At 38.0% G+C, this 23,283-nt stretch overlaps 2 protein-coding genes across 7 annotated transcripts in view; both read left to right on the top strand.

Annotated features, from left to right (window-relative positions):
• The first annotated feature begins 292 nt into the window (after nt 1–292).
• On the top strand, nt 293–11,259 carry LOC311297177 (uncharacterized protein). 5 transcript variants are annotated; one of them, XR_014628772.1, is made up of 4 exons: nt 293–718; nt 2,143–2,388; nt 5,227–6,654; nt 9,645–9,753. XR_014628772.1 is itself a non-coding variant. In XM_084419361.1 (4 exons), exons 2-3 carry the CDS (start codon nt 2,304–2,306, stop codon nt 6,297–6,299), a joined length of 1,158 nt encoding a protein of 385 aa, XP_084275487.1. In that variant the 5' UTR covers nt 293–718; nt 2,143–2,303; the 3' UTR covers nt 6,300–6,312; nt 6,438–7,094. The 5 variants fall into 5 exon arrangements, 4 of the variants coding, with proteins under 4 accessions (XP_084275487.1, XP_084275486.1, XP_084275489.1 ...); XM_084419361.1 differs by lacking the exon at nt 9,645–9,753 and having other exon boundaries at nt 5,227–6,312; nt 6,438–7,094; XM_084419360.1 differs by lacking the exon at nt 9,645–9,753 and having other exon boundaries at nt 293–741; nt 5,227–7,094.
• A 2,963-nt stretch (nt 11,260–14,222) lies between these two features.
• The window catches only part of LOC311296657 (uncharacterized protein), a 116,960-nt gene continuing 107,899 nt past the window's right edge, over nt 14,223–23,283 (top strand). The window contains exons 1-3 of one of the 2 annotated variants that reach the window (XM_084418542.1): nt 14,223–14,548; nt 20,392–20,632; nt 21,084–22,411. In XM_084418542.1, the coding sequence (XP_084274668.1) occupies nt 20,548–20,632; nt 21,084–22,021 (1,023 nt within the window). In that variant the 5' untranslated portion in view covers nt 14,223–14,548; nt 20,392–20,547 and the 3' untranslated portion in view covers nt 22,022–22,411. Of the gene's footprint in view, nt 14,549–20,391; nt 20,633–21,035 lie in introns of those variants that run through there. The other variant, XM_084418543.1, reaches the window with a different exon arrangement.

Below are 23,283 nucleotides of genomic sequence, written 5' to 3'. Positions count from 1 at the left end.
GAATTGAAATTGAAACTTTGTAGAAATAAGAAAAGTAAAATCACATAGATCTATGAGACGTGCCCCAGTATTAACACAGTAAACAGATTTCTTTTTCTTTTTTTACATAGAAAGGACATGTTTAATACATATTGTACACTATGTTTTAACAGTGTTAATATTTTCTACACAGGTCATCAGAGTCTAGAAAAAGTTAAACTAACTTACCATATGATCATCTGGTCTGTAAATATACCCATCAGCCTTCAGCTGCAGCTATTATTAATGATTGTACCGTTTGAGGATCTCTCTCTCTCTCTCTCTCTCTCTCTAGTCCATCTATTATATTATATTATATTATAATCATTGTGTATTATTAATTATGATTTGATTATTAGTGTATTTACTTCATATCATAACAGTGCGGAGATTTACTGAATGCGGCCCCTTTAAGAAACATAACAGCGCGCGCACTGAGCATGCGCAGAAGAGGATGCGCGAGAGCCCTTTATATGTTTTATTTCGTCTCTCTTTTTTGTTGTTGTTGTTGTTGTTGTTTCCTTTGACGTTATGTACTAGTCGATTACATTATGATCACCTGTAAGTGTATGTTATTGTTATGTTAATGTTCTTGTTGAAACTTTAACCAGTTGAAGCTGAAAGTGACGCTGTTAACGATCGTGAATGAAGGAAAAATGTGGAATATTTTCTTCGGATGTCGTATATTTCCAGTCTGCAGGTCAGAGATGTTATATTTATAATGTAAGAATTGATGTTTGTGTTGTCTAAATGTACATTGTTCGTAGTAGAACGTACAGAGAATTAAATATAGTCATTAAATTTGATCAGCCTTTATTCAGTCTGTACACTGTGTATGATTTTGTTATCTTTGTTAGATTTCTGTTTAAGTCATATATTATTTGAAAAATTTAACCTGTGACTCATTTCATCCTTATTAAATCTGGATTCCTATAAAAATGAACAACCTTAGAGCTGTTTTAAATGCTACTAATTGATAACCATATCAAAATGCTCTATATTTTCAAAAAAATCAAACATGTATGATATGGTCATTTAATTTAAGAAGCGTAATTATTAAAGTATTTCAATATAATCTCAGTAACCTTGAATTTGGCAGATCTGGGATCATCTGAACCTCAAAGTTGCCCATATTCTCTCTGTGTGGAAAGAGTTTCACATACAGATCTCAGTAATCATCTGCACCGTCGCTATTTCAAAATTCATAGAAAAACCATATGCTCATATTGTGACAAAGGTTTCTCTGCACTGAAATCACATGAGCGACTTCATACTGGAGAGAAGCCGTACCTCCAAAAGTGTGCTCATTCAGATAAAAACTTATTGATTAGCATATGTTTACTTCAAATATCTTTAGAAAGGAATACTTTTGTTGTATTTTTACCCAAAATAGGGTGATGTGAGCATTATAGAATTCTAAACTATCACGTGTACTTCAAGCCATTTTGGTTATTTTCGTAAGGATAAATTATATTTAAATGCAATGCTAATCGACATAGCCTTTATCACTGTACAGAATACTAGACCTTATTCTATACAAAAAAACTATTCATATATGAAACGCGATTCTATCTATTACCGATTTGCATCGATTCACAAATTTCAAAACTCGATTTTCTAAAGTGTTACACTTCTTTAATTTTACAGTAGCCTACTACTTAAATATTCCCTTCACCTTCCTAATACTGTGTTGGCCCCCCGTTTGCTGCCCGTCAAGGTATGTACTCCACTATACCCCTGAAGGTATACTGTGGTATCTGGCACTTTAGCAGCAGATGTAAGTTGCGAGGTGGGGCCTCCATGGATCTGACTTGTTTGTTCAGCACATCCCACAGATGCTCGATTGGATTGAGATCTGGGGAATTTGGAGGACAAGTCAACATCTCAAACTCGTTGTTGTGCTCCTCAAACCATTCCTGAACCATTTTTGCTTAATGGCAGGGCGCATTATCCTGCTGAAAGAGGCCACAGCCACCAGGGAATACCGTTTCCATGAAAGGGTGTTACATAATATGTAACTTTCAAAATGCTCTATATTTGACCTAAACATATTTGAAGCACCATGTGTGTTTCCTGTTAAAATAATCCAGTATCAGTTCAGTAACTTGTCTTTGATTTTTCCAGATCTGGTCCTGTGGGTGTCATCACAAAGTGATCCCAGTTCACACCTGCAGTGAAGCCCCTCTCACAACAATTCACCAATAAATACTGGGAATATTCCCATCATCCTACAAGAGAAGGACAAACTCCAGGAGTAGCAGCTGAAATCTGTGTGACTGTTAAAGATGGAGTTTATTAAAGAGGAGATTGAAGACATGTGTGATCCAGAACCATCCAGAATAAAACATGAAGATACTGAGGAACAAATAGGTTGGTGTTCATTCTTGATTCTTCATTGTTGACTGTTTTGGTGGCTGTGAAATAATAAGCAGTAAAATGATGATAAATGATAGAGAAATGCATCTGAATAATTATAACCAGTGGTGGACAAAGTAAACAAATCAATACTTGACAAAGTATTGAACTTAATTTAGTTCAACTGATTCAGGTGAACTAAATAAAAAAATTCTAGAACAAAGGGTTCTAATTGGGTCCTAGAGACTCACTAATCTCTAATAATTTCCATCTCTACAATTGTGCCACTTTCATAAGTTTTTCATGTTAAGTTCATAGGGCTGCCATAGACTCCCATTTGAGAAGAAAAATAATAGTGCGGAAAACTAACGGATACAATAGGGACAACAGCCCCTTCGGGTTGACAAAGAATATAAAAACAGATGTCACATAGGGCTAAATGCACAAGATTTTAAGAAGAACAATATGCAAAGATACTAGTTTTATATAATTTGTGGAAGATGCATGGGCATTCATTTTTGTTATTTTAATGTTATGTTTAGAGATGTTTTTTTAACTAAAACCTACCCCGTTGAGACGGTGATGTGGACTTTTCTGCATTCAAGCATTACAGTGGGCTGCCTTAAACAGCTCACCCCTTTTACAACAGATTTTGTTCACAAACAACTGACAGTCGTGACCTAAATATGATTTATAATATCAATCCTAAAATTCTGCATTTGTAGCTTACTTTTCACCCCATCGGTCGTGCTTGTACTCAAGTCTATCACTCAAGTGTATCTCTCGGTTATTGGCTAATATTCAGTCAGACTTGTGAATTCAGTTAACTGGAGACTCGCTCTAAACGGATAATTCGGTGAGTTGTTGACTCGAGAACAGCTGCGATCAGATCAGTCTAATTCGCAAATGAATAGTACGGTGGGATTTGTGAACTGATTTAATAGACTTATTGAAAAGAATCAGCTTGTTCACGAATCGGACACCGCTGTCGTGTCTTGGAGCATGTGAAGATTTCTTCAGTTCAAAGTACCGAGGAACGAGATGTTTTTTAGGAATTGTAGTGGCGTAAAAAGTATGATATTATGCTTAAGAATGTAGTAAAGTAAAAGTTTCTTAAAATAAAAAGTACAAATACTTGACAAATGTACTTAAGTACTGTTGCTGTCCACCACTGATCCATAACCCAGTTTTAATTGTATTAACAAGTGAATCACAAAGCTGACCTTTGCACATCAGATATACTCTGAACAAAATTATAAACGCAACACTTTTGTTTTTGCCCCCATTTTTCATGAGCTGAACTCAAAGATCTAATACTACACAAAAGGCCTATTTTTCTCAAATATTGTTCACAAATCTGTCTAAATCTGTGTTAGTGAGCACTTTTCCTTTGCCGAGATAATCCATCCACCTCACAGGTGTGGCATATCAAGATGCTGATTAGACAGCATGATTATTGCACAGGTGTGCCTTAGGCTGGCCACAATTAAAGGCCACTCTAAAATGTGCAGTTTTACTGTATTAGCGGGGTCCGGGGGGTCCGAAAACCAGTCAGTATCTGGTGTGACCACCATTTGCCTCACGCAGTGCAACACATCTCCTTCGCATAGAGTTGATCAGGTTGTTGATTGTGGCCTGTGGAATGTTGGTCCACTCCTCTTCAATGGCTGTGCGAAGTTGCTGGATATTGGCAGGACCTGGAAAACGCTGTCTTATACGCCAATCCAGAGCATCGCAAACATGCTCAATGGGTGACATGTCCGGTGAGTATGCTGGCCATGCAAGAACTGGGATGTTTTCAGCTTCCAGGAATTGTGTACAGATCCTTGCAACATGGGGCCGAGCATTATCATGCTGCAACATGAGGTGATGGTCGTGGAGGATTGGCACAACAATGGGCCTCAGGATCTCGTCACGGTATCTCTGTGCATTCAAAATGCCATCAATAAAATGCACCTGTGTTTGTTGTCCATAACATACGCCTGCCCATACCATAACCCCACTGCCACCATGGGCCACTCGATCCACAACGTTGACATCAGCAAACCGCTCACTCACACAACGCCATACACGCTGTCTGCCATCTGCCTTGTACAGTGAAAACCGGGATTCATCCATGAAGAGAACACCTCTCCAAAGTGCCAGACGCCATAGAATGAGAGCATTTGCCCACTCAAGTCGGTTACGACGATGAACTGCAGTCAGGTCGAGACCCCGATGAGGACGACGAGCATGCAGATGAGCTTCCCTGACAGTTTGTGCAGAAATTCTTTGGTTATGCAAACCGATTGTTGCAGCAGCTGTCCAGGTGGCTGTCCGGTTGGATGTACTGCCAAATTCTCTGAAACGCCTTGGGAGACGGCTTATGGTAGAGAAATTAACATTCAATTCACGGCAATAGCTCTGGTGGACATTCCTGCAGTCAGCATGCCAATTGCATGCTCCCCCAAAACTTGCGGCATTTGTGGCATTGTGCTGTGTGATAAAACTGCACATTTTAGAGTGGCCTTTTATTGTGGCCAGCCTAAGGCACACCTGTGCAATAATCATGCAGTCTTATCAGCATCTTGATATGCCACACCTGTGAAGTGGATGGATTATCTTGGCAAAGGAGAATTGCTCATTAACACAGATTTAGACAGATTTGTGAACAATATTTGAGAGAAATAGGCCTTTTGTGTACATAGAAAAAGTATTAGATCTTTGAGTTCAGCTCATGAAAAATGGGGGCAAAAACAAAAGTGTTGCGTTTATAATTTTGTTCAGTGTACATTTATATTTTCTGATAAATGTTTTTAATTTGAACATTTAACCTCATTGAACTGATACTAACTGCTTAATACGTTTTTTTAGACCAGATAAAAGTGGAGCAAAGACCGAAACTAAATGACATGAAGAAACACGGTGACTTCAAAACTCAAGGAACAGAAGCCAAAAAGCTGCACACCTGCTCACAGTGTGGAAAGAGTTTCCAAATTAAAGCAAAGCTTAACAGACACATGAGAATTCATACTGGAGAGAAACCGTATACATGCCCTCAGTGTGGAAAGAGTTTTTCTCAAGCATCAGATCTCAGTGTTCATCTGCTCCGTCACTCTGGAGAAAAAACATTTAACTGTGATCAGTGTGGTAAATGTTTTATTTCATCATCAAATCTAAACCAACACCTGAAAGTTCATTCAGATGAGAGGCCTTATGTGTGTTCTTTCTGTGGAAAGAGTTTTTCACGACTGGACTGTTTTAAAGTGCACCAGAAAACGCATAATGAAATGAGAGATCATGTGTGTTGTGACTGTGGGAAGAGTTTTACTACAACTGGCCATTTGAAACAGCACCAAAGAATTCATACTGGAGAAAGGCCTTACCACTGTACTCAGTGTGGAAAGAGTTTCACAAATAAGGGATACCTTAACAAACACACAAGAATTCACACTGGAGAGAAACCGTATACATGCACTCAGTGTGGAAAGAGTTTTTCTCGAGCATCAACTCTCAGTAATCATCTGCAAATTCACTCTGGAGAAAAACCATTTAACTGTGATCAGTGTGGTAAAGATTTTATTTCATCATCAAATCTAAAACAACACCTGAAAGTTCATTCAGATGAGAAGCCTTATGTGTGTTCTCTCTGTGGCAAGAGTTTTTCACGGCTGGATCATTTGAAAGTGCATCAGAAAACACACAATGAAGTGAGAGATCATGTGTGTTGTGACTGTGGGAAGAGCTTTACTACAAATTGCCATTTGAAACAGCACCAAAGAATTCATACTGGAGAAAGACCTTACAAGTGCTCATATTGTGACAAGAGTTTCACACATTCTGGAAACCTAAATTCACACGAGCGACTTCATACTGGAGAGAAGCCTTACACTGTATTCAGTGTGCAAAAAGTTTCAAACATTTATCAAGCCTTCTCACTCGTATGAAAAAATGTTGCACGTGAGTAACAATTGTTTTCATGTCAAATACTTTACAAGTAAACTGTGTGAGATAAAAAAAATGTAGTAATTTAGAAAACTAAAAAGACTTGAGATTTGAAGTTTCACCAGTCAACAACTCTTAAGCCCCTTTACAACAGCGAAATTGCCGGCAAATTGCCAGAACGCCTTCTGTGTGAACGCAAACACGACCCGGGATTGATGCCGGGATCGATGCTGGGTTGGGGACCTAGTAACATTGCCGTGTTCAGTCCCGGAACGCGCGCTGTGTGAACAAAAGCCGTAAAAATGCTGTGTCGTAGTGATGACGCTGAAGCCGGGATCGTTCGCCAGCTGTGAAACGGTACGTAATGCCCTAGTTTATGATCGAATCAGAGAAAAAAATGCACAAGCGTGGTTTCTCGAGAGAGAAATCGCAGCTCATAAGCAAACTTAAGACGCTGCTGAGACATTACATGTCACGTCGATGTCACGTGTCTTTACGGGATTTTTACGGGTTGTGTGGGAACGCACTCTCTGATTCCGGAAAATCACTGGCAGTGTGAATGAACCAAAATTAAACGAACCTGGGTAAAATCCCGGGTCACTTTATCCGCGTATTTTCCGGAATCTCTGTGTGAAAGGGGCTTTACAGTGTAAATAAAATCATTGGTATTTCTGTCAAGAATTATTGTGTGCTAAATATGTCTTTATTGAATTGGATATATTCATGTAATTTAATTGTTTACTAAGTTTACTAAATAGTCTTCTGATGGTACATGCAAAAAATAAACAGAAACAACATCTCTTCTTGATTGATTTAATGAACACAGACAACAAGTTATAGTTTTAATCACATTAATGAGTTTAAACATTCTATATTAATACTGTGATAAATATGTTTGGGATGTATTACAGTATTATTGTACATCCCAGTACAGTATCTTCAAAGTGTTTGCTTTTAAATGTACCTAGATTTTTTACAGAACTGGGGAAAACTGCATTTCCCTATGGAATAATGGAATAATTTGCAAAAAGATTTAAAACTAGACAAATTGGTGTCTATCTTGTGTGTTTGGAGGGTGATGTTAGTAGATAACATGTTGCAAGACACTCTTTTAAAATCTGGCCATCATTTTTAATGTTATTATTTTAATGTTTATTTTAACAAAAAGTGCATATTGATGCTAATTTTATTTGTTATTTGCTGGTTTTCGACATAAAACTTGGTGAATTGATTTCATTGTGTAGTATTAGTACTTTTTGAACAGGATTCTGTGATAACCGTGATCATTTTTTGTCACTGTACTGTTCATGCCATTTCATCTCTAGTTATGATCTACTATGATCAACTAAAATCAACTATAATTATGTGTTTTACAGTATAATATGCAAAGTACAATTTTCTATAATTTATTTATCTCTGATTCTGTTCTTTTCTCTGACATTTAAGGGTGACATATAGGCCTACAAAAACCCTTTTAGGTCTAAAACAGTTTGGATAGTTGTTAATATGAGAGTTATGAGACATTATTTAAGATATATAAGTACTGTATTACATGAGTAGCTCTCTGACACTTTCATTTTTAAAAAGTAGCTCTCAAATGAAAAAAGGTTGGAGACCCCTGGCAAATGAACTGCTGCTCCCTTACAAGAAGAGGGCGGAGCTACAACAGCTTGTGTGTGTGTGTGTGTGTGTGTGTGTGTGTGTGTGTGTGTGTGTGTGTGTGTGTGTGTTAGTAGCTTGCAGACACGCACTGAAATGTCAGAAACTGTTCTGCCTTTTATGTTTAAACTGGAGTTGGACAATGATGGAGAGATCCAAGAAGAAGTGACAACGTGTAAAATGCAACAGGACGTTTCTGAATGGTTAGTTAATGAATGTATGTAGCTGATGTGGAGTTAACTATCTTCAAGTCATTAATTAGCATATTCTGTCATAATAATCTATAAATCGCTCATGTGGGAACTGTTGTAAGATGCCATGCTATTGCATTTGTGTTATGGACTGTATTGTAATAAATGTGAAAAGATGGATGTGACAGCTTGAACAGACTCACAAATGTACTCTACTACAACAACTCCTCTTCTCAACATGGACTCAACCCCTTTTGTTGCATTTTCCCGGGGGCTGGGTTTATGTAAAGGTTAGGGTTAGTGATGTCACTAACTCGGGAGGATGCTGATGTAGCCCTAATCAGTCGTTAAAAAGCGATTTATGTAAAATAAAATATCTCCCTTTGCTTTGAACTTTGAGCATTGTAACTTTGCAGATGTTTTTATGCTCAAACAGCAACATTACACACTAACTAAAGGTTTTTTTTTTTTTTTTTTATCATAATCAACCACGCCTTTAACTTAATCCACTCTAGCGACGGCTCTGTATGTAATTTTGTTATGCATGAATATGCGGCCCCTTTAAGAAAAATTACACCGCGCGTAGTGAGCATGCGCAGAAGAATGTAGGGTGGGTTGCTGAGAGGAGCAGCGCATTCAGTTCGACGCTGTTTTGTTAGAAGAAAGCAAAAGGGTATTCGGTTGCCTTTTACCTGAGCGATCTTTTTAATGTGTAAATATATACGAAGCCAAAGCAACTGTCTTTATCTTATGTGTATGGTGATTTTGTCAGAAGACGTCTCGATTATATTCAGGATTTTAGTGAAGAGCAGCTGCTTAAAAGTGAATGCTGGTTAACATGAATGGGTCTCGTTTCAGTCACTATTTCATATTCTTCCTGTTGTCTGACAACATAAACAAAAATATGGAGATAAAAACGAGTTTATTTTAAAGGGCTGACAGCCAGCAGAATGCAAATACGACGTAATGGCGTCGTCGATATGCTGATTTTGCATATGTTATCTAGCGATCGTTAATGAAGGACAAACGTGGATTATTTTCTTCGGATGCTATATATCTCCAGTCTGCAGGTGAGAGATGTTGTTAGGATTAGAGAGTTTAACATTAACCAGCGCCAGAGTTTACGTGTTTAAGCACTAATGTAATGAAATGCGTTGTGTTTCCTGGTTTATAATTACTTTGAGTAATAATATGTTGGCAGAGTTTTTCACAGACTCTGTTTCAGTCTGTTGTTGACAGCAATAAAATGTGCTTAATGTTCCACTTTCCAGAAGATCTCAGACATCACTATAATGAATGAGATGAAAACAGGGAACTTTTGGAGACAAAGCAGCTTGATGGCTCTGCTATTTCTGTCAGACTTTGGACAACAATTAAACAAACCTTGTTTTATGTTCAATTAATATCTAACTTAATCCAAATTCTCTATATTTCCATCAGACATGTTTAATTAATTTTAATGATAGTAATTTAGTAACTTCTCTTTGAATTTGGCAGATCTGGTGTCCCTCCCACAACAATTCATCAATAAATACTGGGAATATTCCCATCATCCTACAAGAGAAGGACAAACTCCAGGAGTAGCAGCTGAAATCTGTGTGACTGTTAAAGATGGAGTTTATTAAAGAGGAGATTGAAGACATGAGCGATCCAGAACCATCCAGAATAAAACATGAAGATACTGAGGAAGAAACAGGTTGGTGTTCATTCTTGATTCTAAATTCTTGACTGTTGAGAAACAAATTGAACAGATTTAAGATATAGGTAAATTATCATGATCTTGCATAGCTGTTGTCATCCAAAAGTGTTCCCTTGAACTGTTCTTAAACCACATGATTTTTTATTTTAGACTGGGTGGAAGTGAAGCTAGGACATAAACTGGATGAAGGTGAGGAGGAACATTGTACAGAGTACATCTGCTCTCAGTGTGGAAAGAGTTTTTCTCAAACATCAACTCTCAGTAATCATTTGTGTGTTCACTATGAAGAAAAACCATTCAACTGTGATCAGTGTGGTAAAAAGTTTAATTCATCATCACATCTAAAAAAACACCTGAAAGTTCATTCAGATGAGAAGCCTCACTTGTGTTCTCTCTGTGGAAAGAGTTTTTCACGGCTGGATCATTTTAAACAGCACCAGAAAATACATGATGAAGTGAGAGATCATGTGTGTTGTGAGTGTGGGAAGAGCTTTACTAGAGATGACTATCTGATACGGCACCAAAGAACTCACACTGGAGAAAAACCTTACAAGTGCTCATATTGTGACAAGAGTTTCACTCAGTCTGGACACCTGAAAGTGCACGAGCGAGTTCACACTGGAGAAAAGCCACACCAGTGTACTCTGTGTGGAGAGAGTTTCAAAAATGCAACAGGTCTTAGCAATCATCTGTTCATTCATTCTGGAGAAAAACCATTTAACTGTGTTCAATGTGGGAAAGATTTTCATTCATCATCAAATCTTAAAAAACACCTGAAAGTTCATTTAGATGAGAGGCCTTATGTGTGTTCTGTTTGTGGAAAGAGTTTTTCAAGAAGGGAAAATTGCAAACGGCACCAGAAAACACATAATGAAGTGAGAGATCATGCGTGTTGTGACTGTGGGAAGAGCTTTACTACATCTGGTGAACTGAAACGGCATCAAAGAACTCACACTGGAGAAGAACCTCTCAAGTGCTCATATTGTGACAAGAGTTTCACTCAGTCTGGGAACCTGAAATTACATGAGGGAGTTCATACTGGAGAGAAGACGTACTACTGTACTGAGTGTGAGAAGAGAGTTTTAGACATTTACCAAACTTTCTCACACATATGAAAAAAATAAATTGCGAGCCTGTCAAATACCTCAGAAGTACAATGTGAGAACATATAGTTTTTACTGAATTTGGTGAAAAGGTTGGAAAACTAGAAAGACTTAAGAGTTGAAGCTTCACCAGTCAACACCTCTTACAGTGTAAATAAACTAATTTAATTGTTTTTTTTTTTCTGTCAGGGTGGATTGTGTGCTAAATAGGTCTTTCTTGAATTAGATTCATGTCATTTTCATATTTACGAAGTGTACAAGATTGTGTTCGGATAGTTTATGTAATATGATAAATAAAACAGAAACAACATCTTGTGTTGATTGATCTATTTAATGAACACAGAGGATGAGTTATATAGTTTTAATCGCAGTAAAGAGTTTTTCATCATTCTATCTTGATACTGTGATAAATATGTTTGGGATGTACAGTATTATTGTCAATCAAATGATCAGATCTTGTATCATACAAAGAGGCTGGAGTTCATTTTTATTCTTCATTATTGACTGCTGAAGAATAACAAAGTACCAAAGCTTCTGTTTACCAGATTTTGATGTAGAGCTCCATATTTACCCGTTTGCTTTAGTTTGATTTGTTCATTTATATGTCAGTCAGAAATTATTAGCCACATTTCCACTGTCAGTCATGTGTGAGCGAGGACTATTAACACATATCAAATGAGATTTTATTGTTGTTTCACATAAAATAACATGTGCCTCCCTTTTATTTGTGGTCACAGGACTGCACAAAACAACTCTTTCAGGCTTTTAGTTGAAAAAAAAAGAAAAAAAATATATACATGTTATGAGTTTGTCACATTTCTTCAGTAAGAATGATAATTTCTATAAGTTAATAGTGAAATGTATCTCCTGTCTCACTATACTGTTACCGTTTCCTGTCACACATGGGCAGAAATGCCATAAAATAACAAAAATAAGCTCTTATTTCAAGATATAGGGGCAAAAAATCCCTGCAATGAGTTTTTTACTGTGTTTTTAACTCCCTGCCATTGAAGGAAATTTCTGGCTTTCTGTGTTTTCTCTGTTATATGGTAGGGAGCTCTATGGCACATCCTCTGAAAGAGTACTGAATCTCCTGATCAAAACACAGGCGAAGAAGATGCAGAAACAAGCTATTTCATATGTAATCATTATGCATATGTAAAATAATGCGATCATCAACATTAAACCGCATATAAATCAAAACTGCCTAATGTTACTGAATGAAATGTCGACCCAGGACGAGCTATATGACTGAAGCTTTGGGGGTGTTGATGGGCTCGATCTACTCCACCTGTGTTTTGATCATCGTACTGAATCCGATTCAGATGTAGGCTTTGACAACAAAAATGTAATTTTTTCATCTTTTTGCCTCATTATTATTATTTTTTAAATGAAACTTACCCTCATTCAAGTGTTGATAAAGAAAGAATGCATGAAGCTGTATTAAAACTGTTGTTGTTTTTTAAATTCACAGGGTCTGTTCTTTCTTTTGATATACTGCATGTTCAGATATTCATACAACAAAATATTCTGGGGGCCAGGAAATTTTTGTAAAAAAAAAAAAACTGAAGCGGTGGCTTTAAAAAAGCTCTGGTGTGGAAAGAGTTAATATTTATATGATGTAGGATCAAAACAAACAAGCATGTGGTTGTCCTGAATATGAGCATGATCACAAATGTAAAAATGTGAAACGGTTCCATAAACAAGTTATTTATGGCTAACTTTAATTTATGACATTTGATTAAACAATTTGTTGTAACTACCGAAGTCATATGTATCTGGACTCTATTAGCAGCTTTCATTGGCCAAGGACCAACCAGAGGCCGCCTGACTGACATGTAAAGCAACTAATCACAGTTCATTTTGTACAGAAACATGTTTAACAGAACGGCATGTAAAGTGTCTATGCCGTGAAGCCAGGGGTCCCAAGAATCGTCATCAACTTTCTTGATCTTATTACGTATAAGAGGTCACTGATCCCCCTTTCAACCCTTTTCAATAATATTGATTTACTAAAATCAAATGTGCACCCCAAGGACAATCTGAAACAAACCAATTAGAGCTCAGCCTCAAGTCGCATGCGTTTCATACTAAATACAATTTAGATTTTTTTTTTAAATAGGTGCTAACATGACTACCAGTTGAATAGTATGACTAAATAACGTTATTTTGCAATATATATTTAATATATAATTTAATATATATTTCAGACTGGAATTGCTGACGACTCGTTATGGCAGGCCAAAATTCTTTAAGATTCTTCTTAATTCTTTAAGAAGACAATATCTTTATTATCAAGTGACACGTCGATCTTTAAAACTTTGCAGACCTTTTACATTCACAAACAGCTATAACACATTGTCTGAAAGGTAATATTCGAAAAAGCATAATAGACCTTATTCAAATCAGTGCCATGATTTTTTTTTTCTTTAACAGGAATGAAAGCGAGGCTGTGAGGGATAGACATGCATCTCTTCAGTGGGCTGTTATATAATGTGTTTTTGGATCGTTCTGCTGACAAAACACTGCGAACATATCTTTCCAAATGATTTCAGTAGACAAAAAACTCCAGACAATATAAGCTGTGGAAAATTATAAGTGATCTTGGAGCTTTAGAAAGCTTTTTACAGCGGACTCCATTGAAAACACTGTCTAAATAAGGTCTAGTTCCCTGTTTTCACCTCATTAATTATGCTGAGGTCATTAGTGTCAACAGGCTGAGACAATCGCCAGTATTACGTAGAAAACTGATCCTAGACCAGCAGTTATGAGCAGTTTTCTCTCTAAAAGCAATCAAAAGCTTCAGCTGGCAGTGGTTTGAGTGAGAACTCTTGTCCAGCCTTACACACACACCTCCTAATTATTTAACTCTGTGTTTTGTTCTTATTCTGTTCACTGGCTGTTTTATTTATAAATGGATTTTGTTGTTTTCATGAAACTGTTGGCTGACAATAAATCACATTTAACATTGAGGTCCAACCTATTTCACCAAGATCCGCTCACTTTAAAGTTTCTGGTCTCACCACTGCTGTAGATATCTATGCATGTATTCAAAAGAAGACCCTATATTTAGGCTTATGCAAGGGAGACATGATGTAGAAAAATAATACTGTAACTGTTATGGAGTGAAGGAAACAGAATGTTGAATCCATATATTATATTTATTATTACTGTATATTATTAATTATTATGATAGTGTATTTGCTTCATAACAGTGCGGAGATGTGATTTACTGAATGCGGCCCCTTTAAGAAACATTACACCGCGCGCAATGAGCATGCGCAGAAGAGAGAAGCGCTAGAGTTTTGTTTTGTTTCATCTCTCTCTCTTTTTTTTCTTTTTGTTGTTTCCTTTGACGCTATTATGATCGCAACAGTCGAATACACTGTGATCCCCTGTAAGTGTATGTTATGTTAATGTTATTGTTAATGCAATAAAAAAGAGAAAAGCGCGTGAGACGAGACGAGCGCTGAAACTTTAACCAGTTAAAGCTAAAAGTGACGCTGTTAACGACCGTGAATGAAGAGCAAAATGTGAAATATTTTTTTCCGGATGCCATATATTTCCAGTCTGCAGGTCAGAGATGTTCCATTTATAATGTAAGAATTTACGTTTGCCTTGCCTAAATGTATAGCTACATTGTTTGTAGTGTAACATACAGAGAATTAAATACTAGTCATTCATTTTGATCAGCCACTATTCAGTCTGTACATCGTGTATGATATCTGTTATCTTTGTTAGATTTCTGTTAAATTCATATATTAATTGAAGAATTTAAACTGTGTCTTATTTCACTCTTATAAAATCTGTATTCCCATAAAAATGAACAACCTTCCTATAGAGCCGTTTTAAATGCTACTTATATATAACCATATCAAAATGCTCTATATTTCTAAAATCAAGCATTATATGGTCATTTAATTTAAGAAGCGTAATTATTTAAGTATTGCAATATAAACTCAGTAACCTTGAATTTGGCAGATGTATCCCTCACAACAATTCACCAAAAAGAAAGCTTCAGTTTAGTCATGACAACTCTCGGGCCGCTTCTCAATATGCGTTCTTGTCTGTACTTGTGTTCTTGTGGACTTGTGAAACGTCATCAGTCGCTGCCCAAGTACAGTTCCAATTCAAAGTTCACATCTAGCCAAGTACTGTTCAAATCCCCGGATGTGTTCTTGATCCGCCCCTTTTACAGAGGATGCATCGAGAGGTGACCTGTGTGGAGTGGACTTGAGACAGCCAAGTATCCCAGAATGTATCTCGCTCCAACCAGCAAGCGTCAACAGCGTCGGAGTAAACCCGCGTAATTAATACTGGTAGTTTTGAACAGTGGAAAAAAATACTACTGCTATTTTTTCACGAAATGTAGTTTTAAGATTTTTTCAGTCGAGAAGGTAGTTGTTTAAATCTCAAATCTGTGGTTTATTTATAGTGCCTATTTGAAAATTTGATCCAGTTTTGTGAGATCCAGTCGATCACTGGGCGTTCAGCGCTCATGTACCCGCAGAGAAAATCATTTCCTCGTCTAGTCCTTCTGACGTCTGCTGCTGGCTCTATTGTCTCTAGTCTAGTGGTTAAACATGAGATATAATTCATCTTGTGTGTATTTAATGAGTGGTCTTTGGTCTCATAATTCTATAATTTGTTCCCTGGCAAATCATTTTGGCTGAGGGCAAAGTGAAGTGTCATAACTTCACTTGAACTTTATATATTTAGGCTATTTAACTTTACTGTTGTGACCTATTAGAGCGCTGACTTTGTTTGACTGAATTGTTTGCTTGTCTTTATTTCTTATTGTATAGCTTTGTATAGTATTTTTTAAATGAAAATGAAAAGAGACAGAGTGGTGTGTTACATATTTTGTTTTATTGTTGATAAATATATGAAGAGTTCAGATGCAAAAGCCTCTAAGTGCCATCTGAAATTTTCTTCTAGAATGATCATTTTTATCAAGCTCGTATATTTAAGGTCAGTATTTTCACTTAAATGACAATTAATAGGTTATTTTCATTGCCATTTAAGTGAAATTGCTGAACTTAAATATACGAGCTTGATAAAAATGATCATTCTAGAAGAAAATTTCAGATGGCACTTAGAGGCTTTTGCATCTGAGCTCTTCATATATACATTAATATACATAAAGAGATTGTAAGCCCATCTAAATCGGCCAAATGGAGGTTTCCGATAGAACAGGTGAAGGTCTACTTAATTCCATGTAAGATTTTATCTGACTCCATTTTATCACAACCTCGAATTTAGGTTAGATTGCCCAATTGGTTATTGGTCAATTATATAATAGTTTACCAATACATTTGATTATTCTATTTTACTCTTTACTTTATATTTTACACGTTCATTAGGAAGCTATGTCGCTCAGGGAGTCTCGCGCCGGCCGTTTACGCGGATCTCACGGTCACAAACTCGCCAGTCTGATAGATAACCAGAGATTATGGCTAAAGTGATTCAACAATGCCGCATACACGCTTGCTATTGTTAAAAAGTACCCAAGTAGCCCCCTACAGTCGCCCATATAACAACTTAGTTAAAGCCCAAACAATAACCAGAGGTTATGACTAGTACATTAAGATAATGCTGCTTTATCGCTTGCTATTACCTTAATAGTATTTTTATCTAGCCCCTTATTTGCAACTGCATAACAACTTAGTTAAAATCACACAGTTAGTCAGGAATCTAGAATCGCACCAGATGTGCCTCACACTCCATCTAAACTGGGATCTAGTATGTACTAGATGTAACCCTGTACGCAGATTTGCGGAAACATATGACTTCACTTAATCTACTTGAGAAAATAATTTCAGAGTAATTCAGAATAAAGTCAAATGTAACAATTTATTATGTCAGGTACATTTATCATGCCAATTTCATAATCAGTTCAAAGATAATCAATACAATAACATCGAATGCTCAGAGATGAAGAGTAAAAGATGTAGGCTAAACTCGACATTTAGAAAATACATAATGCTGAAGTCTTTGAGGTCCTTCAAGATTATGGGCTGATCTGAGGTACAGAATCGCCCTAAGCCTCTTGTTGCATTTTTTTATATAGACAGAAACTTCTTTCACATGGAAACATTTGCTGACAATGGGAATTTGCATTTAGAGTTTACACCTTTTGGGAGCCGGATGCCATTTGCCTGGAAGACACACCCTCCTCTGTGTGCAAGTTTTCTCTAAACTCCTAAGAACTTTATTACCTTTTGGTTTACTTCTTTGAAAATGAGACATTTGTACCAGTCGCACTGAGACATTTCAAATGATCCCAAACATGTATAATACTGTATGATAATTTTTAACATTAAACCATATAGATTTTTGGGTGAATTTTGATTATCTCAGGATGAGAGAGAAGGAGTGGGGGAAGAGGGAAAAGGATGTATTCTGAGGTGAGACTTGCGTCTCAAATGGTGATGCTAACTTCACAAGAGAGAGTTCAAATGTTAATTTCCTTTGTTTTCTCAGAGAATTGCCGTCTCTTCCAGTTCTTCCAGTTTTTCCAGTCTTAGAAGATAACTGCAGTAGCCAGAGCGAGCTGAGTGACGCGATCAAGAACAATGCTGTTCCATTTGCAGAATTACCGGACTAAGTAACCGCAAGTCCGAAGTTTGCTGGTTGGTATTGAGAAAGGCCCTCGATGTGGTTACATTTCAACCAGCATTTATTGGCACCGGGCCTGAAATATACATAGACTTGATTTTGGCGGATGAGATCTGCTACGCTGCTGCTGCTGAGCAAATACAATAATTTGTTCAGCTTAGTCAAAAATAACAAACAAAGGAAAGGCTGCTGCAAGAAATGGTAGATCCCCCTCAAAGCTGTGGGTCCGTGCTACCCAACGTTAAGCAAGCAGCCAGGTTAATATATCCTGATACCCCCCTCCCAGCAGATCTGGGATACCCGACCCTCAAGTCCAACCCTTCGGGCTGTGCCTGTCGCCACGCATCTTCATGAAAGTCACGGAGGCCACCATTATTACCCTGAGAGCACGCAGTATTCTTATTCTCAACTACCTCGACGACTGGCTCATACTGCCTCATTCGCAAGAGCAGTTGTACGACATGCTTAGCCAGTTGGGACTTCGGGGCAACTGGGAAAAGAGCAAACTCTGTGCAGAGGATCCCTTTTCTCGGTATGGAGCTGGACTCGGTCAACCAGACAGCACGCCTCACAGGGGAATGTGCTCGGTCAGTGTTGAACTGCTTGAATAGTTTCAAAGGCAGGGCAGCAGTCCGACTGAAACTATTTCAGAGGCTCCTGGGGCATCTGGCATAATGCAGTAACACCGCTGGGAATGCTCCTTATGAAGCCGCTTCAGCAATGGCTTCACGACCTAGTCCTGAGATGGGCGTGACACAGCGGCACATACCGGGTTTCCATTACCCTGTACTGTCGCCAAACCTTCAGCCCTTGGTTGGACCCTTCATTTCTACGGGCAGGAGTACCACTAGAACAAGTGTCCAGGCATGCTGTGGATTTCACAGATGCCTCTGCCAGCAGCTGGAGGGCCACGTACTACGGGCATGCAATTTTGGGTATTTGGACGGGTCCTCAACTGCATTGGCACATCAACTGCCTTGAGTTGCTAGCAGTAAATCTTGTGCTGGGCTGCTTCAAAGTGCTGCTACATGGCAAGCACATACTGGTTCGTACGACCGTTGCGTACATCAACCCTCAGGGTGGTCTATGCTCCCGCCACATGTGGTAACTCGCCCGCTATCTCCTCCTTTGGAGTCAGAAGTATCTGAGGTTGCTTCACATCCACATTCACATCCCAGACATGCTGATTTTGAGACGCTTCGGAGCCTGCACAGGTGGACCTGCTTGCCTCTCACACCACATTGCCAGTTGTTTTACTTCCTGACCGAGGAGACCCTCGGCACGGATACACTGGCACACTGGTGAGCCTTCTCGCACAGACACTGTGCAAAGTCAGGGAGGACGAGGAGCAGGTCTTGCTAGTTGTGCCCTATTGGCCCAACCGGACCTGGCTCCCAAAACTCATGCTCCTCACGACAGCCCCTCCCTGGTGCATTCCTCTGAGAAAGGATCTGCTTGCTCAGAGTGGGGCACCCTATGGCACTTGCATTCAGACCTCTGGTCTCTGAACGGGACGTGGAGGTTTAAGTGGACTACCCTAAGCAGTGATAGTCGTTGAGTGGTGTTCTTCCCAACTGGAACATCCCCTAAAGTGCCTGATCAGTGTTGTGCTTTCCTTCCTGCAAGATTAGTTGGAGCAAAGACTGTTTCCCTCCACCCACAGAATGTATGTTGCCGCTATTGTCGCACATCACAATGCAGTTGACGGTAAGTCCTTAGGAAGGCATGACCTGGTCATCAGGTTCCTGAGGGGTGTGAAGAGGGTAAATCTGCCTTGCCCTCATTCTATACCCTCTTGGGAATTATCTCTGGTGCTTATGGCATTGCAGAGGTCCCACATTGAACCTCTGCAGTCAGTGGAGTTGAAAATTCTGTCTATGAAGACGTGGTGTCGAACGTGACCAACTGAAAGGGAACGTCTCGATCATGTACGTATGTACGACCCGTCACCACAGTTGCTGTACCACCGCTGGAGAGCCAGGGGACGGTTGCATCAGCTGTGCGTAAGTTACAACTTAGCCTTAGTTTTGATGTAAATGGGAACTAAGTTACAACTTACGCACTACTAAATAGTTTTGCATTGCACCATTAAACTTAGTTGAAGCTTAACTCTATGTATAAACTAAATATTTACGGAACCCTCCGATCAGGAGTAATGGTTGGAATAAAATAGCAGACTGAACTATATCAATAAGCTCTTTTTTTACCTGACAGACAGACTTCAATTCTTTAGACATGTATGATAATGCTGACATTTACACTCGCTTACATTTTAATAGAGAGAACATTATGTGAGTAGATTAGCCTACTTTGTTAGCGGCTCATGAACACGAACCCGTCCTAACAGCGTGCAGCTGTGTGCAGCTGTGTGCATCTGTACCATCGGTCCGTGTTGTGCATGTCAAATAAAATCAGTCACAATCAATAAATGTCATTTCTTATGTTTTTTGTATCAGTTCTTATTTATTTATCCATATTTTTTTGTTTCAAATACAGTTTCTGAATGATATTTACATTTAAAAACACTTTTGATATTCATGATATTCATGATTTCTACCGTTAGGTACATTTGGTAAAAGAAGTGAGAATGAATGATAAACTGAAATTCACGGCATTTCAACAAAACTTCTGCTCACGTATTTGAAGGCTGCTATTGGATCATCGAGGGTAAACATCTGCCTTACGAACAAATGGTGCAACTGAATAAAGTACAGAGTTAGTTACAAACTAGCTAGTAGTTACTAAGCCTCTAGTGTGGACTACATATGTGTTTGCTGTTAAAGTAATCCAGTATAAATTCAGTAACTTATCTTTGATTTTCCAGATCTGGTCCTGTGGGCGTCAGTATCACACAGTGATCACAGTTCACACCTGCAGTGAAGCCCCTCACACAACTATTCACCAAAAAATACTTCACATCATCCTACAAGAGAAGGACAAACTCCAGGAGTAGCAGCTGAAATCTGTGTGACTGTTAAAGATGGAGTTTATTAAAGAAGAGATTGAAGACATGAGTGATCTAGAACCATCCAGAATAAAACATGAAGATACTGAGGAACAAATAGGTTGGTTTCCATTCTTGATTCTTCATTGTTGACCGCTTTGGTGGCTGTGAAATAATAGCAGTATATGGATGATACATGATAGAAAAATGCATCTAAATGATCATAACCCAGTTTTAATCGTATTAACAAGTAAATGACAGAACTGACCTTTGCACATCAAAGATACTCTGGAAACATTTTACAACAAGGTCTTATGTGTTAACATTAGCTAATGTATTTAACTAACATGAACTAACAATGAGCAATACATTTATTACAGTATTTATTTATTTATAAATGTATCTTTTTTTAATGTTGGTTAATAAAATATATAATTATTGCTGTAGAAGTAATGTTTATTGTTAGATCATGTTAACTAATGTTAACTAAGTGTTTTTGTCTAATAAGTGTTCTTCATTTTCAGATTTTACCTCATTGAACTGATTCTAACTGCTTAATATGTTTATTTTAGACCAGAAGAAAGTGGAAGAGCAACAACACAAACTAAATTATGTAACGAAACACTGTGACGACTTCAAAACTCAAGGAACAAAAGCCAAAAAGCTGCACTCCTGCTCTCAGTGTGGAAAGAGTTTCCCAAAAAAAGGAAACCTTAACAGACACATGAGAATTCATACTGGAGAGAAACCGTATACATGCACTCAGTGTGGAAAGAGTTTTTCTCGAGCATCAGGTCTCAGTAAACATCTGCGCCTTCACTCTGGAGAAAAACCATTCAACTGTGATCAGTGTGGTAAAGATTTTAATTTGTCATCAGATCTAAAAAAACACCTGAAAGTTCATTCAGATGAGAAGCCTCATGTGTGTTCTCTCTGTGGAAAGAGTTTTCCGAGGCTGGACAGTTTTAAACTGCACCAGAAAATGCATACCGGTGTGAGAGATCATGTGTGTTGTGACTGTGGGAAGAGCTTTACTACACCCAGTCATCTGAAACGGCACCAAAGAATTCATACTGGAGAGAAACCGTATACATGCACTCAGTGTGGAAAGAGTTTTTCTCAAGCATCAGGTCTCAGTGTTCATCTGCTTCGTCATTCTGGAGAAAAACCATTTAACTGTGATCAGTGTGGTAAATATTTTACCTTGTCATCAGATCTAAAAGACCACCAGAAAGTTCATTCAGATGAGAAGCCTTATGTGTGTTCTCTCTGTGGAAAGAGTTTGTCTCGGCTGAAGAGTTTTAAAGTGCACCAGAAAACACATAATGAAGTGAGAGATCATGTGTGTCTGGACTGTGGGATGAGCTTTACTAGAGATGACTGTCTGAAACGGCATCAAAGAACTCACACTGGAGAAAAACCTTACAAGTGCTCATATTGTGACAAGAGTTTCACTCGGTCAGAATCTCTGAAATCACATATGCAACTTCATACTGGAGAAAAGCTGTAATACTGTACTCAGTGTGGGAAGAGTTGTTATTATTTACTAAGTGTACTAAATTGTCTTCTGATAGTACATGCAATTATGAGAAATAAAACAGAAACATCTTGTCTTGATTGATCTATTTAATGAATACAGAGAATTTGTTATATGAATGAGTTTTTTTTAATGAGTTTTAGTTTTTTTTGTCAATACTGTGATAAATATGTTTGGGATGTACAGTATTATTGTCAATCAAATGATTAGGTCTTGTATCATACAAAGAGGTTGGAGTTCATTTTTATCCTTCATTATTGATTGCTTAAGATCAATAAAGTAACAAAGCTTCAGTTCACCAGATCTGGAATTATAGAAGCTGTAAAATATGAAACAATAAACAAACAGTTGATATACAACTAGAACAGAAGCCAAAAACTCTTTCACATGTCATCAGTGTGGAAAGAATTTTAAATGATAAAAGAACTTTGAGGAACACTTAAAGGGACAGCTCACCCAAAAATGAAAATGTTAACATTTACTTACCTTCATGCTGTTCCAAACCTGTGTGAGTTTCTTAGTTCTGTTTAACACAAAAGAAGATATTTTAAAGAACGTTGGTAACCAGACAGTTGATGGCACCCATTGACTTCTATAGTAGGGGGGAAAAAAATACTATGTATGGAACTATGCTGGTACTGAAATTTAAAAAGTGTGACGATACCAGCATTTCCCTCTAGCATTTTAAGCGCTGTTGAACGAATTCTTAAACACCTCTGATTGGCCATTGCGTTGATGCACTCAACATATGTCTCTGATTGGCCATTGTGTTCACACGCTCAACATATATGTCTCTGATTGGCCATTTTGTTCATGCGCTCAACATAAATGTCTCTGATTGGCCGTTGTGTTCACGCGCTCAACATATATGTCTGATTGGCCATTGTGTTCACGCGCTCAACATATATGTTCTTTGATTGGCCATTGTGTTCACGCGCTCAACATATATGTCTGATTGGCCATTGTGTTCACGCGCTCAACATATATGTTCTTTGATTGGCCATTGTGTTCACGTGCTCAACATATATGTCTCTGATTGGCCATTGTGTTCACTCGCTCAACATATATGTTCTTTGATTGGCCATTGTGTCTTCAAAAACATGTTGTCTTCACCGAGCGTTTGAAACCAGGCGTCTTATCAGCGGATCCCTAATTTATCCGCTGATAGAGGCCTGCTTTCAAATGCTCCCGTGTGCATCTGTGTAAGCACTCAGTGAAGACAACATGTTTTTGAA

The sequence above is a fragment of the Rutilus rutilus genome, assembly GCF_951802725.1.
Source record: "Rutilus rutilus genome assembly, chromosome: 9".
Classification (NCBI taxonomy): Eukaryota; Metazoa; Chordata; class Actinopteri; order Cypriniformes; family Leuciscidae; genus Rutilus; species Rutilus rutilus.
This window is presented reverse-complemented; position numbering and strand designations above follow the sequence as displayed.

Excerpts from the sequence above, each read along its gene's own strand:
- LOC311297177 (XM_084419361.1), top strand. The coding sequence starts at position 2,304 with ATGGAGTTTATTAAAGAGGAGATTGAAGACATGTGTGATCCAGAACCA. Across the intron at positions 2,389-5,226 it reads AGATACTGAGGAACAAATAG|ACCAGATAAAAGTGGAGCAA; the intron begins GTTGGTGTTCAT and ends ACGTTTTTTTAG.